Here is a 19,718-nt window from a genome sequence, read left to right on the forward strand (position 1 = left end):
CCCATCTGTAAGATGATCTGAAGAAAGAAATGACAAGTACTTCAGTATCTTTGATTTTAAAACAAAACAAACCAAATGGGATCACAAAGAACTGGCTGCAAGTGAGGTAACTGAACCACAACACCATAGGGGGAAGGAACTAAAGAGATCTCAAGGGCCGAGGAGACAGGATACTGGGAGCCAAGGGTAGCTGTTACTTGTCAGTCTATATTCCACCTTCTTCTTAATCCCTCATTGCTCTAGGAAGTGCAAGGCTTGCATTGGTGTACTGAATAACTCTGTACCTCCTTTTTGAAATAATCTTTTCTGGATCCCATGTAAAAAACCAGCTTATTCCCTGGAAAAAAAAGCTACCTCCATGGTGAAACAGAAAGAAACACTAAGATTTTTAACAGAGACCGACCCAGGAATAAATCAAATCTACCCAGACCCCAAAGGCAAAACTAGGAAAAATTAAAAGACAGATTTAATAAAAGGAAACATCCTCACAATTGAGTTATTCAAAAGTGGAGTAGGCTAACTTAGGAAATACATTTACTTTCCTGTCATTGGAGGTTTTTAAGATGGCTAGTTTTTGATTGTCTCATAGAAAAGAGATGCATGTTTAGATATGTTTTGGACCAATTGGCTCCTGAAGTCCCTTTTAAATTCTTGAGATTCTGTGATTCTAATATTCGGCAGCTATAAAACAAAAAATATTGTGCACTTATGCATGGTGGTGATGATCACAGAATAAGGCATGGCTTGGAAATAACTTTAAAATTTCCCTATTTAGGAAAATTCACAATATAATAATTCAGATTTTTGGTTAGAGGATAGAACTCAGTTGCTAATATAGTTCTTCAACTACTATCTAAAGAGATATAATAAGAGTATCAGGCCTGAGCTGAATTTTTTCTAACACTGTGGAATGGAATGCATATTCATGAATATTTTCATAAAGACAATATAATAAAGTAGAAAAAGCATGGACTAGAAGTTAGGAGACTGGGTTCTGATTTCAAATTGCTCATCAATGGGAGAAAAGAAAGGTACCTCAACAACTATCTAGTGTAAACTATAAATGGAATCCTCCAACCAAACCAAAAATTGGTCACCCAGCCTCTGCCAGAAGATTCCCAATGCAAGGAAACCTTACTCCGCCCAGGCTGGCTTTAGTGTCTGAGCACCTGAGCTATAATATTGCTCTGGTCATTTCTCTGGGCCTTAGTTTCATTCTATATAGAACAAGAGAACTGAATTGGATGCCCATCAATATTCTTTCTTCTTCTAATTCTATGACTCTAAGAATGGAGAACCACTGAGGTCTCTCCCACCTCTGAAAGGCAGGCACTTCTAACTATTAGGAAAATTTTCCTGACATTATGCCTAAATTTGCCTCCTTGCAAAATTCTACTTGCCAAATAGAACAAGTCTGCTCCATCTTCTAAAGGACAGTACTTCAAATACCTGAATACAGCTCCTATGTACCTAAGCTTTCTCATCTCCATGCTAAACACCCTCATTAATATAGGACTAAACTTGATTTGCTTGGCCCCCGAAAATAGAACTAGAAGCCATGAGTAAAGAGCTGCAAAAAAATAAAAGATAGAGACTTATTAGAATTAGAATTTTTAAGAAAAGTGACAAATGTTGGAGGATGTAGAAAAATTGGGACACAAATATATTGCTGAAGTTATGAACTGATTCACCCATTTTGAGAGCAAATCTGAGCTATGCCCAAAGGGCTATAAAACTGTGCATAACCTTGATTTAGCAGTACTATTACTAGGTCTGTATCCCAAAGAGATTCAAAAAAGGAAAAGGGACAATATGTACAAAAATATTTATAGTAGCTCTTTTGATGGAAAGATGCAAAGAACTGAATACTGAGAGAATACTCATGAATTGGGGGAATGGCTGAACAAGTTGTGATAAGCAAGATGGATGATTTCAGAAAACCCAGAAAGACTTATATAAATTGATGTAAAGTGAGTAGAACCATGAGAACATTATATATAGTAACAGCAATAATGTACAATGATTAACTGTGAATGACTTAGTTATTTTAAGCAATACAACTATCTAAGACAATTCCAAAAGACATATGATGAAAAATGGTAATCAAAGGATACATTTTTTTACTTTACTTTTCTTGAGTTTCTTTTTTGTTTGTGTTTTCCTTTGCAACATGATTAATCATGGGAAAATGTTTTGCATGACTTCAGATACATAATCTCTATCAAATTGCTTAACTGCCTTCTCCGGATAGGGGAGAAAAAGGAAGGAGGGAGAGAATTTGAAACTCAAAATGTTAACAGATGAATATTTGAAAATTTTTACATGTAACTGAGAAAAATAAAAGAAAAAAAGAATTATTTCAATCTGTTCTCCAGAAAGTTGCCATGGTGATTTTTCTAAAATGTAAATCTTACCACCTTTCTCCCCTACTCAATAAATTTTAATGTCTTCTCATTGCCACTGTGAAATTTTTTTAAATTTTAGTTTTTAAAGTCCTTCACAATATAGCCATAACCTGCCATTTCCAACTTGATTATATATTACTTTCTTTCCAGCATTTTATGGTCCATTCTAACTAGATGTCATACTTATTGTTCCTTATACATGATACTTTATGTACTTCAGTGTTTCTTGCATTGGTGTGCTCCATGCTTGGGATAAACTTTCATCTAAGTGTCACCTCTTTGAATTCTTGTTTCCTTCATATTCCACTCAAGTGATTCCTTTATATAGAAACTTTGCTACTTTTCACCACTATTAGATAGATGCTAATGTCACTTCTGTCCCCTTCCCCAAAATGTGCCTTGTATTTATTTTTATATATATTTTGTGTATACTTATTTATGTACATGTTGTCTGTCACAATAAAATGTGAGCTCTTTGTGGTCAGGGGTTACTTCATTTTCATCTCTTAGCAACTATCAGAGTTCCTGGTACTTTATAAGCACTCTTTGATTGATGGACTCATATGACACAAAACTTAAGGCTTTTTACCATCCTACATGTTCTCCCCTGGATACTATATGGTTTAAATTGGAATACAACATTCTAAAGGTCGTCTGAACAATGTCGAGTACAGAGGGACTTGCCATCTTATTCCTGTGTGCTACACCTCTATTAATATATCCCAAGAGTACCTTCTGTATACATATGTAATTACAGAAAAAAAATCTACAATTCAAAGTGGAAAGGTGAATAGAATTCAACAATGTAATGATATTTCTATAATAAGCATGAATGATGTCAGGATCATAAATAGGAGTAGAGAAAATAAGATTTGTGGAATAAATTTTCAATTATACTCATTAGTTCAAACATTTAAAGTGTAATGTTTAATTTTCGATTAAGAGAAGCTTCATAGATTGAGACAGAAATTTGAAAAGTTATTAAGGTATCATAAAATCTTTTAAGTATGCGTAAAACATGAAATTTTGTCAATTCAGAGAAGAAAATTTCCAGAAAAGTCCATTTCTAAGGCATCATTATCTCATGGAGTTAAGAATCTCTGGCAGGTCCAGCCTGGAAAATTTCCAAGGAGAGGTCAAGTGACCTACAGGATCACAGATTTAGAATTGGAAAGTAATTGAGGGGCCATCTACTGCAATTAGTCAATCAACAAACATTTAATGGCTATTCCTTTATTTTACAGGTGAAGTAGCATGGCTTCTTGAGGGGAAGTGGCATGGCTGACATCACAAAGAAAGAATAAGGTGAATAGCAAAGCCAGAATTCAAACCCAGACTCTCTGACCAAGGAGTTGGGGGACTGCCATCAAAGCATCAGCCTAGGGAAATTCAAAGAGATGTGGGACCTTATCAGAATCACAAAACCCTGAGTTCAAATCCTGTTTCATATACTTACTAGTTATTTGACATGAGACAAATTACTTAACCTGTTCTCAGCCTCTTTGTAACATGGGGTTAACAATATCATTTATTTCACAAGGATGCAGAGAAGAAAATAAGATAACATTATAAACATATACAAAATTGTTTAGAAATCTCCAAAAGATATTCTTATAATACAACTAACTCTTCTAACTCAAGAGAACTGACCTGCATTTAGGAAGACTGAATTCAAATATAGCTTCAAATATTTCTTAGCTGTATAACCTTGAGCAAGTCATTTGCCCCCTATCTGCCTCAGTTTCTCCATCTGTAAAATGGGGATAATAACAGCATCTACGGTTGCTCTAAGGATAAGATGAGGCATTATTGGAAAGTGCTTTGCAAACCACAAGGCACCTATAAATATTAACTATTAGTATTTTTCAAGAGTAAAACTTATTTTAGACATAGAGCTGTTGACTAAATTATTGGGTGGGTGGGGTTCATAATCTATACTGATAGAAGGAATATTACAGGGATGGAGCTGGGATGGCAGAGTGAAGTCAACAATTTTGCTGAGCTTTCCCAATCTACCCTTCAAAGAAAGATAATGGAACTAAAAAAAGCCATTCCTTTTTCAGTGAGAAATATAAAATGGTTGCAAATCCGACAAAAATTTCTTTGAAGAACTTAAAAAGAACTTTAATAATCAAATAAGAGAAACTAAAGAAAAATTAGAAAATAAATAAGAGCAATCCAAGAAAATCAAGAGAATTATGAAAAGAAAGTCAGCCAACTTGAAATAGAGAACTAAAAATTTAGGGAAGAAAGTTCCTTGAAAACTAGAATTAGGCAAAAGGGAAGCTAATGACATTCTAAGACAAAGAAATAAATCAAAAGAAAAAAATAGAAGAGAATGTGAAACATCTCATCAGAAAAAAACTGATCTGAAGAACAGGTTGAAGAGAAATAACATAATATTAGTTGGACTGCCCAAAAATTATGATTAAAAAAAAAGAATCTTGATACATTATTATAAGAAATAATCAAGTGCATTCTATTATTATAAAAGCTTTCTTGAAATGGAAATTAGTATATATTTTGATCCTCATGTTCTGCTGTGTGCATAACGATGGCTTTTTTCCCTATTTTTCTTTTGTTTATTTTTCTTCTATTTTTTGTATTTGTTTTTACAAAATAAATAAAAAACGAGCAAAGAAGAAAGAATTCAACAATAGATAGCTACAAGAAGGATAAAGATAATCAGGGTTCATATTTAGAGGAAGATAATGAAGCTTAAAAAAGTCACTCCTTTTTAAATGAGAAATGTCAAATGGTCCACTTAAAAGATCATTTAAAATAACTAGACAGTGTAAAATACTTAAGAGTATACCTGCCAAAACAGATATAAGAACTATATGAGTATAAACATATAACACTTTTTATACAAATAAAGTTAGATCTAAATAAATGAAGTAATATTTGTTTTTCATGGGTAGGTAAGGCTGATATAATTTTTAAAATGACAATTTTACCTAATTAGTTTATTTATGTAATGCCATCCCAATTAAATTATTAAAAAAAGTTCTTATTTAGAAAAAAACAATAACAAAGATCATTTAAAATAACAAAAGATTAAGAAATTAAAAGAAACCAAGGGGAAAAAGATAGAAAGAAACAGATTCAAAAGTATCACATCTTAAGCCATATTATGAGGCAAGGGCAAATATAAAATGGATAATTTTGATTAAATTAAAATTTTCTAGTACAAACAAAACATATAGCTAAGAATAGAAGGAATGCAGAAATTTGGGGGAAAAAACTATCACAGATAGAATATAATTGGATTGGAATATTGATGTGATGCAGGAAATGATGAGCTGGGTAATTCAGAAAAACATGGAAAGACTTATGAAAGAAGCAGCTACCTTCAAATGGAAATAAGCACATATGGTCCTATATATGTGTGTAAGAGTGTATATGTGTATATTTTATAGATTTCTATGTATATGAAAATGGGTATACAGCTTAGAAAATAAAAGTGTAGTATTAGGTTTTCTTGAAATGGAAATTTATTGCTTTATCCTTTCTTATGTTCTGTGTACATGGCAATTTTTTTTTCTTTTCTTATTTTGTACTTAAGTTTAACATAAATTTAAAAATTGCAATCATTGAAGAAAAAGGTAAAGAATCATGGTAATTACAATTCAGTAATTCTTCAGAATAATGCTGAATATTAGGTCTGTGCTATGGAAACATCTTAAATGATGAAGTTCTTTTCATATATTTGCAACTCAAAAAACTTTCAACTAAATTGAATTCTGCATGACAATAGTGTATTATGGTGAATGTTCAGTGTATATAAGAGCTTGTCATGGAATATAGTGACTGGATGGTTTCTACTTTGAAGATATAACTGCTTTAAAACTGAAGAAAGAAGTAGATAAATTTAACTTCAAGAGAGTGGATTAGTTATAAGGAAGAATTTCCTGACTGTGAAACTTGTTAAGAAGTACGACGAGCTGAGGAAAGCCCTGGTATCTCTGACACCAGTTGTTTTTAAAAAATACATATAACCTTTCATCTCTCTGGGAAGATTTAGGTAGGGATTCCTCCCTAAAGGCAGGGGGATAAACTACTAAAATATCTTCTAGTATTGAAATTTGATCTCTATACAGTGACTACATTTCTAAGGCATCAGAGACCGAGTCCATTATCAATTGATCAACTCACTAATTATTGACTATGTGTACTGTACTTTGGGAATACAAAATAAATTTAACTTATTCATTTTAAAGTAAAAGAAAGACAAGATGTATACAGTGGGAAAAGTCAGAAGACAATTATGTAAGAAATTATATGCAAGGAATATAAGTATTCATGGTGGGCCTTGAGGGATGAGACGAGTTTTGCTAGGAGAGGAGAATTAAAGAGAATATTCCAGGTCAGAGGAACATAATGAGCAAAAAGGAAGAAGGAATATATAATACCAGGGGATCAGTAAAGAGAGTAGCCTGATCAGATCACAAAATTTGTGCTGAAGAATAGAGCAAATTTAGAATGGACGAGTATTAATAGATATAAGGGGACACACATCAAAAGAAGAACAACAAAAAAAGGGCTTTATGATCCCAGATCCTAATACAAAGGCTCAAAAATGATTAATAATAATTAAACTAGAAAGTTATCAACAATGTAAACAACAGCTTTCTTTAAGAAATTCTGGCATCTCTTGATATGTACTTTGTAAACACCTCAAACTTAAGATAGGGTTAAAGAAATGTTCTTCCCTACAAAAGAAGTTAATTAGGAGTAACTTCTGACACCAAAGAGATAGTTTTTTTCTCTAGCTAAAACAAAACTATCATATCCTTACCTTACCATTTCCCAAGCAGATTAGCATCCTACTTACCCTCAGTAGTCTACTCTGAACATTATATTTCATTGATAAGAGTTAAAGGGATATTCGGCTCAGGATCAGATCCCTAAATAATATGGATTTGGGTTTCAAGTCAGGAAAGTCCCTTCCCCATCTGTTTTTATCTATGGCCTTAACCAGGAATACTAAATAAAGCATAAGACAGATGAGATGAGTATGTATAAGGAAATTTAAATTAAGAAATATTGCCCCATTCTTCTTCATTACTCCCTTTGTTTGTTATACCAGATGCCATGTTTAAGGCTATACAATTATAAAATATTAAAGATCATGTACACTAATATATGAATATTCAGTAGCACCCCCCCCAGGGGATCATTCCCCCAACTTATACTTCTAATAGCAGGTTGAATTTCCACAGGGGCAACTATTATGTAGGTCCTGGTGGGTCACTACTTCCGGGCTAGTCAGTCTTATAGATGCATTTAGCTCTTAGAAAACATTTATTCAAATGGAATAGCAAGAATAATAGTTTTACCCTTCCACAAATAGAAAGAACTAGTAACAGGGATAGGACATAAACAAAATACAATAGCCACACACTTATAGACCACATGTAACCAAAGCAAATCACAATTGAAAGAGTAGGGTTTCAATGTCCTTCTTCAGAATATAAGTACGCTGCAGAGTCCACAGCAGAAAAAGGTGTCAGTGTTGATAATGGATGAGTCACTCCATTGTTAGATTAAGTTGGGTCCCCAAAGGGCATCTCAATTGGATAGATGGTTCAGCTGGGCTTCCTTGTCACACATATTTTTTGGATGGATCAATCCACTACCAGGGTGGGATAGGTAAGGCACTTGACTGACAGACAGGCAGGATCCTTAAAGGAACAGGTCAATTCATGGGACTCCTTGATCTGTTTCTTCATTGTCAGCTGCAGTCTCTATCACCTCCAGAATCAGGTAGATATGGGTGTTAACTATGCTATTTCATTAGAGATGCTACTTTTAGAAAAAGGCAGATTTAACTTTGACCTAGGATTTGTAGAAGTCTCTTCAGCTCTGTTCTTTTATTTCTAAAGTCTGTCACTTTCTGGGTAAACAGTGGGAAACTTCTGGCCTTCCCTAGTTGACCATTTCTCCTTGTTCAATACTAAATTTTCTAATTTATGATGGTCATCCAGTTATATTTTCCAAATTCCAGTTGGGTTCTATGCAAAATGATTAGATGAGGACAGTGGTGTGAGGTAATCTACTGAAGCAAGTTCATTACCTCAGACGGTCTTTTCATATGTAATTAGGTTACTTAAAATCTCAGAATTGTTTTTAAGGGAATAGAAGACCTTCAGGACCTTATGCTTGAAGTTAGAGGGTTTTGTCCTGGTTCCTTGTGACTTTCAACTTTTTCAAAGTCTAAATGGGACATCTCCCCATAATTCCTATTTGTAAATTTCTACTTTCCAAAGATAGGTCTAGAATCCTGGGAGACACATTGCATTGAGTGCTAGATTTGGAGTCAGGAAGAGCTGAGTTTTTATCCAGTTTCAGGTGCTTACTAGTGAGACCTTAGGCTATTCACTTAACCCTTTTCTTTCTTTTTTTTTGGGGGGGGGAGGGTTCTTTTTTATTTTATTTTTTATTATATCTTTTTACATACAAAACATATGCATGGATAATTTTTCAACAATGATCCTTGCAAAACCTTCTGTTCCAATTTTTCCCCTCCTTCCCCCCACCCCCACCCCTAGATGGTAGGTAGTCCCATATATGTTAAGTATGTTAAAGTATATGTTAAATAAAATCTATGTTTACATATTTATACAGTTATCTTGTTGCACAGGAAAGATTGGATTTAGAAAGAAGGTAAAAATAACCTGAGAAGAAAAAAACAAAAATGCAAGCAAAGACTAACAGTCACTTAACCCTTTTCTTGCCTCAGTTTCTTCATCTGAAAAGTGAGAGTAATAATAGCCTTTACTGCCCAGGTTGTTGTGAGGACAAAATAAGACATTTGGAAAGTCTTTTGCAACACTCTATCTGCTATTATTATTGGTGTTATTGTTTTCCAATCCAAGAAATATTTATTAAGTACTGTACTAAGTTCCAAAGGACAGTCATTGTCCTCAACAAAGCTTACAGTCTAAAGGAGGAGACAACACACAAACAGGAATCAGGGAAGGTGAGAAAGAATTATACATCAAGGGGTGTCTTTTCTGAGAACATAGTTTTTGGTCTATTTGTTCAGTATCATGCCAATCAAACTGCCAAAAAATTATTGGATAGAATTAGAAAAATAATAACAAAATTCACCTGGAAGAACAAAAGGTCAAGAATATCAAAGGAATTAATGAAAATTAATGAAAAAGAAAAAGGATGGTGGGCTAACCATACCATATCTAAAACTATATTGTAATACAGCAATCATCAAAACTATATGGTATTGGCTAAGACATAGAATAGTAGGTCAGTGGTATAGATTGGTTACAGGTGACAATAATCAATGACTATACTAATCTAGTGTTTGATAAATCCCTAAATCCCAGCTTTTGGGATAAGAACTCAGTATTTGACAAAAATTGCTGGGAAAACTGGAAAATAATATGTCAGAAACTCAGCATAGACCTACATCTCACACCCCATACCAAAATCAAGTCAAAATGGGGCATAAGGGGTAATACTATAATCAAATTAGGAAAGCAAATAATAATTTACCTCTGAGATCTGTGGAGAAATGAGGAGTTTATGGCCAAAGAAGAACTAGAGAACATTATGAAATGCAAAATGGACAACTCTGATTATATTAAATTAAAAAGGTTTTGCACAAACAAAATGAAGGCAAGCAAGATTAAAAGGAAAACAAATAGCTGGGGGAAAATTTTACATACAATGTTTCTGCTAAAGGCCTCATTTCTAAAATATATAGGACTCAAATTTATAAGAATACAAGTCATTCCCCAAATGATAAATGGTCAAAGGATATGAACAATTTCAGATGAAGAAATTAAAGTCATTTATAGTCATATTAAAAAGTACTTTAAATCACTATTGATTAGAGAAATGCAAATTAAAACAACTCAAGTACCACCTCACATCTCTCAGATTGGCTAAGATGACAGGGAAGGATAATGATAAATGCTGGAATGTAGGAAAACTGGGACACTAATGCATTGTTGGTAGAGTTGTAAAATGATCCAATCATTCTGGAGTGCAATTTAGAAGCACGGCTAAAGGGCTCTCAAACTGTGCATATCCTTTGATCCATCAGTCTATATCTCAAACATATCAAGAAAGAGAAAAAAGGACTCAATTCTGCAAAAATATTTGTAACAGCTCTTTTTGTGGTGCCACAGAATTGGAAAATGAGTAGATATCCACCAGTTGGGGAATGGCTGAATAAGTTATGGTATGTGAAAGTAATGGAATATTATTATTCTATAAAAAAAGAAAAACAAGATGATTTTAGAAAGGCCTGGAATAATTTACATGAACTAATGCTGAGCAAAACAAGCAGAAATAAGAAAACACTGTAAATAGCAACAGCAAGATTACATGATTTTCAGCTAGAATAGACTTGGTTCTTCTCAGTAATTCAGTGATCCAGTGGTTGCATTGGATCTCAATAAACTTTGGATAGAAAATGCCATCATTATCCCAAGAAAACTATAGAGACTGAATTCAAATCAACTCATGCTATGTTCACTTTTTTTCCTTTTTCTTTTGTTTTTGTTTTTCTCTCATGATTTCCCCTTTTGTTCTGATTTTTCTCTCCCACCATGATTCATAAGGAAATTTGTAATTAAAAAAATGAATATACATGTATAACAAAAAAGTTATTTTTTTACACATAACTGGAGATAATAAAGTTTAAAATAATAATAATAAAAAGAGAGAGTGTAGTTTCTGCCCTCCAAGGAAGATATTGGGAGGAAATTGGTATTGTGGCCTCTAGCCCTCCAAACCAAGGGAAAGAGAGGCTCAAAAAGGTTAAGTCAATCAAAGCTTAAGTTAGCAGCAGAGTGGTGATTTTAAAAATGCTGAGCTTAATCTGGGAGGGCATCTTGTCCCATCCAAGTGAAACCAGGCAAGGCAGAAGTTGCAAAGTGTGAGTATGTAGGCTTGATTGATATTGATCTTTTAGATGTTTCTGTGTCTTAAAGCTTCAAAGTCAGGGAAACAAAAGTATGTTGAGACATACTCTTGGGGGAAAGATAGTAAGTATGTACACAGCCAAGTCTGGATTAATGTAAATGATGAATTCTCTGAAGTTGTTGCATCATTTGAATTCACATCATACTTCCACTGAGGTAGAACTAGTTACCATGTTTTACATAATCATTACTTTGAACAGTGTGACTTCATGTAATTCTTTTTTTTTTTTTAATTAAAAAAATCCTTTTTGCCACCTAGATTCCCTAGCTTCACAGAGGTATTCTCAATCTTGTCTGCTCTTCTCAAGTCTCCTACATTATCCCTTTCCTCTTCTTTCTGAACCCAAGATTTAAGACTCCTCTTTTATTGATCAAATAAAAACCATTCATCCCAAGCTTCTTTTTCCCCCCCCTTTCTGAGACATTTCAAAATCCCTTGACATCATCTCTTATTCTTGTCATCTCCTCCCGTCTGTCTATTCTCTTCTTGCATTTCTACTACTGTCTCCTGTTTTACTTCCTACTTGTCTGATTGTTCCTTCTCAATCTCCTTTTTTGGCTCATCATTCACATCATATCTCCTAATATGATCAGTAGTGATAATGCAGCAGTTAGGTCTGTAGTGACCAGATCTATTAGCAAAATTTAATCATAAAAAAATTAAGCCAATCCTTATTAACTACCTACTATGTGAGGCACACTTCATTAGGCACTATATGAGAGGCAGTTTTTGTAAGACATGGTCCATATCTTCTGAAGGCTTACATTTTTGAAGAGGAATATGCCATACATAAAAAAATCTCACATAAAATATGACAAGTGCAACAGAAAAGTATAAACAAAGTGGGAAGTGAAGTCTTGGAGACAGGAAGGAAAAGGTTGTTAACAATTAGGGAGAAGCAGTGAAAGCTTTCTTTAGGGAATGTATTCATTCTATAGATATAAGGACACATATATTCTCTGGCTATAACTTAAACATAGGGTAAATTTTCATTAAGCAGGGGTTGGTTTATTCAAAATAGTACAAAATGAAGCAAGGTGAGAGACAGTATAGTATAGGAGATTGGGTGCTAGACCTATAATCAGGAAGACTTGAATTTGAACAGGAACTCACTAGCTGTATGCCCTGACAAATCACCTAACTTCTTTATACTTTGGCTGTCTCATCTATAAAATGAAGGAGATAGGGTCTGATGGCTTCTAAAGGCCCTTTCAGTTCTAAATCTATGACTCTATGAACTGTTTATTAATTTAACCTGGGTCATTCAAAACTATTTGATTCAAAGATTTCCTGATTTCCTGATGTGAATTGTGAACATTTTCATTACTGCTATCCCATACTTCTAATGGGGATTATGTATAGAGGAGCTGAAACAACTTTTCCATGAGCTATAGTACCCCTCTAAACTACATGTCCATGAAGATGTCTCCTCTCTTGAAAAGGAGGTTGTTTGTATTATATAGCTCTGCTTCTCCATCTTGTAGACAACCAGAGTTTTGCTTAACAGAATGTTACCTATTTCAGGTTGGTGTTCATATCACTGTTTCTCAACAGTCTACAGTGATGAAACAAAATCTGAAGCTGAATTTCTATGTGCTGTGACACACACCATATTCATACCTGCTCAGCATGTGGTCCTGCCACTTAAGCTAACCATTAAATACAGTATCATTCATAGTCTATTTTTGTCCCATTCAGCAGGATTGAAGTGGACATTTCAATACTGACAAACAGGCTGAACCCTGGACTTCACTTTTACTGATTCTAGTTAATAATAGGTTTCTAGTAAACATTGATGAAACTCCAGAGGATCAGTGTTAAATATTAGGTTCAAGTCTCTCATTTATTGTAAATTAAAATTTGTAGCAGTGCACTGTGTGCTCCTGGTGCATGCCAGCACATGATCAAGTCATGAATTTAATGTTCTCTTTTCAATCTTGGAAGATGGGGAGGGGGGAGGGGCGAAAAGAGTCAGTAAGTCTTTGATACAACACATATTTTTTTTCCATCTCTTTTCTTCCCTGGAGAATTCTGAGGGTAAGTGCCTATCAAATAAATCTGCAAGTGTTTCTTCAAGAATTAAGAATAATAATTGAATATATTAATGGGGATAGAAAGGGAGAAGGGAAATGTATTTTTAAAACATTTAGATTTCATAGATTTTTGATTCTTTTGAAGAATATAGCAAGGAAAAATTATATCGATTATAATTCTGGCTAAATATGGATACAGCTTCTCCATAGTTGATTATAGTAGACTTTTCCCTCAAGATATGACCTTTAACTTAATTAGTTTCTGCAATTTTACCTCCAGATCATTCTAACTCATACATCAGTGACAATTCTGAAGAATTCAAAAATTAGATCCTTTTCATTAGAAAGACTCAAAAAAGAATGAACCATAAAGAGAGAATACATTTTTGTTCCAGACCAAGGATTTCATTGATGAGGGAGCTCCCTGGTGGTGAAATTCCTCTTACTGGGCCTGAACAGCATCTCCACAGCTTATAGTATTATCTCTTTAGAGAGTTGCCTGGTGTCACAGAAATGCTAAATCAACCTGCCCAGATGTTACTTGGCTAATCTTTGCAAGAGGTGGTACTTGAACATAGATCTTCTTACTTCCCAGGATAACTCTCCATTCTCTTTTCCATGCATAGTATATTTAATTTTGTTTAGCTAAATTTGGAACCTATCTTTGTCCAATTCTAGCCTATCTCCTTTTTCATAACAGAGTGTTCTTTTCAGAAAATATAAATTATTTAAATGTTGGCAATGAATACTTAACTTGATAATCTTAATATGGGGAGACAAATACAAGAAATTCAAGTTATCATTTACAAGTGAAAACTCAGCTGTGGCCTCTGTTCCCTACTTTCCCCCAAATTCCTATTTCAGTGAGAAAAATCTGAGACTGACATCCTTTACACTAGAGAGCTTTCATACTGCAGCAGAGCCACCTACTGGTGTACTCATGAATAAATAAGCAGGCTGAATTCTGACACTGGGGCCAACACAGCTTTGGGGATCATGTTGTTGTTGTTGCTGTTGTTTTCTTTCTTCCTTTTTCTTTTCTTCCTTTTCTTTTCTTCCTTCCTTCCTTTCCTTTTTCTTTCTTTTCTTTCTTTTTTCTTTGTTCTTTCTTTCTTTTTTTTTCTTTCCTTCTTTTATAAAATCTCAACCTCATTTTCAATTAGATCATTCCTTTCAGTATCTACTAATTAAGACTTCATGCCATGGAGCAAGGCCAGCAAGAAACAGGAGACAAGATTTCAGCTTACTTTTACCGTTACCTTAAACTGGCCCTTATTTCACCAACTTTGACTTTCTCTGTCTTATAAGTGCGGCAAGAGCTCCAGGAGGGGTGGGTAAAGGTTTGGATCGTGCGAAAATAACCTGAGGAGCATCCAAAGATCCTGAAAAATGGGAAAAATAATCCTACTTAAGTGGATCAAGGGGATCTTTCTCTCTAGACAGGGCCCATATCCATACCCACTCTTTTACTTCAACAGGTTAATTGTAGGGAAAAAATCAATTCAGACCTCTATGAAAACCTTGAACCTTTCAGAAGATGTACAGGTCAGAGGCCAGAAAGACAGAAATTCCATTTGGGTCAAGTATTTGAACAGCTCTTCATTACTTAAACTGAACAAGGAGTTCCAACAATTTACAACACACTTGGGGAAAAGAACAATGGCTGTTAGTGGGAAAAGTGTTTAGCTGAGTCCTGCCACATAAAGATGCTCATAAGGAAGGCTAAGGCAGTTTTATTAACTATTGGAGCATTCTTAGTTAGTGTGCTCATGGGTGTTTCCTTCATCCAACTGAGTTCATTAACCAAAATAATCTATTTTGTGTATATTTTTTATAATCTATTTCTCATGCTGTCTCAGTGGAGGCTTACTTCCTCCAAAAGCAGGAAAACACATGCATACACAGCCAGAGAAACATTAATATACTGGCTTTGGTTTCTTCATGGGAAGCACTTAAATTTTTCCATGCTAATTTATACCTACAGCTTGAAGCAGCAAATATTTAGCAAGAAGATTCTTGCATCTCATGACTTCTTACAAATGAAATCAATCATAGAACTTTTATAAGGGACTACTAGTTAGTTCCCTTCCCCCACCTACCGACTAACAAGACTTATAAAAGTCTGATTCTAGTATGGGAGAAGTTTATACAGTGGTCAAGGGGCAAGGGTTAGGGAAGCCAGTTCTAACCATGTGTGGCTTCAGACCCCACATTAATGCTGGTTTATACTGTCAAGTCGGCATGAGAAAAACTTCAGTTGCCTAATTTGCTGGTCTCCTGCTATTTTATTTAACCACCACCACTTCAGAGGTCACAGAAAGTGCCCGACTGACTATAAGAGAAAAAAAAAGCCAGCACCATTTACTTTTAAGTCCAAGGCATTCCCATTTTCTTTCAATTTTTTTTGAATTTATGTGCTCTTTCCTATAGAAAATTCAGTATGCCTGTCCTGAATTAGCAATATCATGTGCTTCTGAGTCTACTGTAAATCTTAATATCTGAGTAGGGAGCAAATGAATGAAAAAGAATTTACTAATCCCATATCAAGAAAACACAGACTTGGAGTTGTTTTCCAAATCCAGGCAGAGGAGGCAGAAAGATGTGGCCATTCATACTCTTTTTTTCTCAGAGTCCCTTGTGATCAATGGCACAAAGTAGCCAGACCTAATTGTCTAGATTTGGAGGTGGAATAAAAGATTAAGGAACAGTTCTCTATGTGAAGTTAATTAAATCTTCCAGAAATTAATCTTTATTTTATTAATACCAAGTTTTGTTTTGTTTTTTAAAAGCTAACTGAATGAGCTAAATGATGCAGGTAATGACCAAATAACTTACAAACACATTTCAGATTAGCAATATATGGGCAGGACTTCCAATCTCTTGGTAAAAAGTTGGCCGTATATAATATGTTAATGCTGCCAAGTCCTCTCTCTTGTGTGTTTAAACAATGACCTGATGATTGTTGTGTCAAACTTCTACTTTATTACAGAAGGAGGGGTAGCCTTAGCTATACTTGTGGACTCTTTGGGGATATGTGATTAATATAATCAAGGTGAATTTTTAATAAATTATTTAAATTGCCTAAGCATTATTAGCTGATATTAAAATTAGTGCCCTAATGCTAAAGGATTAAGAATCCTAGGAAAGTCAAAAAAAGGAATTCAAAGGGCTCATGGAGCCAGAAAATGAAATCATATCATTTGATGTCAAAGACACTACAGTGGGGCCCAGCTATTGATTTCAACTTCAATTAACCCAGCTTCTGTCAGATTACATGCAAAACATTGTGTTTAATATAATTCTTGACTTTCTATTTATTGCCAATTAGTATACCTAAACTATCCCCAGGACACTCTTCACTTTAAATATTTCAAAAAGTTGTCAAAGAAAAGTATTGGGGTAACTAGATGGTGCAGTGGATAGAATACCGGCCCTGGCGTCAGCAGGACCTGAGTTCAAAACTGGCCTCAAACACTTAGTAGTTGTATGACCCTGCACAAGTCACTTAACCCCAATTGCTTTCAAAAAAATTCTAAAAAGAAAAAGAAGACAGAAAAGGAAAGAAGGAGGATCCTATCTCAAAACTCTTCAAATTAAATCCTTGAACAGTTGACTAGGTTTCTTTTTTCAGCTTGAGTATGAACTGTGCCTAAACAAAGGCCTACATACTTTTACCCTCTCCCCATAAACTAAAGAATTGATATTTACCTCTAGACTTTGTGATGGGCATAAATGACCTAGCATTACTAAGGCTGGTCTGGAATCCATTCAGCTGTCCTTCTGTGGAGGCCGTCCTAGCACACAAAAGAACCTCATTAGAGCTAAAAATGTGAAAATGGAAAACCTACAGTCTCAATCCTCTGCCTACAAAACTATTATATAACACTTGCCTTAATGAGGTCCAGAAATGGTTGTTTGCTTTTATATAAACTTATTCAGAAGGAGAACATAGCATTTATATTTGATATTTCAGATGTAGGAATAAAACGTGCTATTGAAGCTAAGAAAATTCAAGTATTCATTTGCTCAGATCCTATGGACTCCTGTTAAACTTTATTCCATTTAATAATCAGAATTGTCTTAATGTACACATTTGGTTTATACTCTGTTAATCTGCACTTATTGATATGTTGCTTTGTGAAGGATTCTTCAGTAGTTTTCTCCATGTACAATTGTTCTATTTTCTCAGCTAGACTATGAGTTCATTTGGGAGTTTGCAGTTTAATTCTTCTACAACTTCTACATAATATGTTCAATAAACATTGTTGAAGAAATGCCTTTTGAGAGAACTTTAAACAAAAAAGAGCTGAAGGAAAACAATAAGGAAAGCTATTCACAAACCTTAAAATGTCACATAATCTTGAAATGTGAGTTGTGACATGGAACACCAAAATTAGAGTAAATTTGCTGCAGATTAAAAAGAGACACTACTTGATGCAAACTTTTCCTATTTAATTAAACCTGAAAATCTCCAAATTCCCCTTGAAAAATAAAGAAGCAAACATTTAATTCCATATTAAAATTATTGCCCTCCAAACGAGATGAAGGCATAATGAAGGCAAAATAATACTCAGTGAGTAGTTTTCCTTGAATAAATATATATGCTTACATATATATTTAAACATATATATATATATACTTAATTTTTTAAACTTTAATTTAAAAATCTCATATATTTTAATGAAGAAACAATGCAGCTATACCATCAGCATCTTGATTCAAGCCTCAGGCTGATCAGGCATTATCTTGAACCTTCTCCCCTCCCTTAAAAATAAATTACAAAAAAGCTGTTTGGAAACAGATTAAATGTGATTTCTTCTCAGGTGCCTATATAGCACTGTGCAAACTAAAAATAAGTTATTCCACATGGGCACACACACACACACACATACACATATACACACATATATATATACAATAATACATGTGTATATCGATATGTTTATATATATATGTGCATCTATATATTCATATACATAATTTATACAAATATATACATATAAAACATATTTTATATATGCAATATATATATATATATATAAAGTTTCTCTCTTTATATGTATTTGTGCAAACATACACTTACACACTCTTTTGGGTTTGTTAGGTTACATTTACTTATAATGATCATTGACTTGTGGATTACTCTTTTGTATTCACGTCATAAGCTTATAGTAGAACAAGTTTGATTTTATTGTATACTGTGCATCATTGACATAATTCCTAATATAAAGACTAATAATAATGCTAATGATGTAAAAGAGTATTTAGTCCATGGAAGATAGCGGTAAAATCAGGTACAAGAGAATATTGCACATTATGATTTTTTGGGCATGTTTACTAAGAGTTCTATATGTGGAATATCCTAACACACTGGGAAAACTGCTATTCACTTAATTTAAATGTACTTTTGTTGTTCTTATCAACTTCTTTAATCTACCCAATCATTGGCTGTCATTATATCTTAATAAAATGGCAGGAAATAAAAAATTGTACAGATCGAGACTATCAGGATAATTTATTAAGGACATTTAATTGTGGGATAATGAAATTCAAAGCTCCTTAAGAGGTGTGGCTCAACTCAGAGCTGAGACTGAAATATGATTATCTAGCTTTTCATTATTCTCTTGCTGGGGTCTTGGAAATGGTGCTAGTGAACTATGGGACCAGTTAAAGGTTAAGAAGTGAAGCGTTAGCAAGAGCTCAGCTGTGGCAGTGCTTAATTAAGGCACTCTGCCAAGGATGAACTGATGCAGCTGCCAAAAAATGTCTAAAAAGGCAGGATGCCTGATTAACCTAGCACTTAGAAACTAAAAAAAAATATGTTTCTGTGCAGCAGCAGATTATGAAAGGGATTCTTATAACAGCTACATGTTCCATGACCATTTCTTTCTGTGACAGTTACTTTTCTTGGGACTTAATGCAATTATCCCATGTGAATGTACCAAATCAGAACTATTTATTCTATTTTCCACCTACTTTCCCCTCACTTCTTCCACTGTTTTCTGACATCAAAGAAAGGATTTGACATGTTACTTTTGTACTAGGTATGATTATATAGTTCTTCTGAATGTTTCTAATGTGGCTAATGGTATATAGTATGTCTCAAAAGTCTTAGTGTAACTTTATATTTTATAATAATATGAGAAATATTAATGCTAAAAACTTAAAATATCACTTGAAAGTTTATTTCACCTTTTAAAAATGTATCTAGTTAAGTGCATTTTGAATGATAAATTTAAAATTTTAATAATAGGAGGACAGTCTGTGATTAGGCATTGTATATGCAACAGTTTATATATATTACAGTTTATATAGAGGAGGTCCTCTT

At 33.9% G+C, this 19,718-nt stretch overlaps 1 protein-coding gene across 16 annotated transcripts in view; it reads right to left on the reverse strand.

The window, feature by feature from the left end:
* The window catches only part of TTLL5 (tubulin tyrosine ligase like 5), a 374,113-nt gene that overhangs the window by 23,364 nt on the left and 331,031 nt on the right, over nt 1-19,718 (reverse strand). For 3 of the 16 annotated variants that reach the window (XM_031952486.1, XM_031952485.1, XM_031952482.1), the window contains 2 exons: nt 17,099-17,184; nt 13,536-14,772 (listed from right to left, as the gene is read on the reverse strand). The exons of 4 other annotated variants lie outside the window; for them this stretch is intronic. In XM_031952486.1, the coding sequence (XP_031808346.1) occupies nt 14,663-14,772; nt 17,099-17,184 (196 nt within the window). In that variant the 3' untranslated portion in view covers nt 13,536-14,662. Of the gene's footprint in view, nt 1-13,533; nt 14,773-17,098; nt 17,185-19,718 lie in introns of those variants that run through there. 9 more of the 16 variants (XR_004231997.1, XM_031952488.1, XM_031952489.1 and 6 more) reach the window with 7 other exon arrangements.

Source organism: Sarcophilus harrisii, chromosome 2, assembly GCF_902635505.1.
Source record: "Sarcophilus harrisii chromosome 2, mSarHar1.11, whole genome shotgun sequence".
Taxonomy (NCBI): Eukaryota; Metazoa; Chordata; class Mammalia; order Dasyuromorphia; family Dasyuridae; genus Sarcophilus; species Sarcophilus harrisii.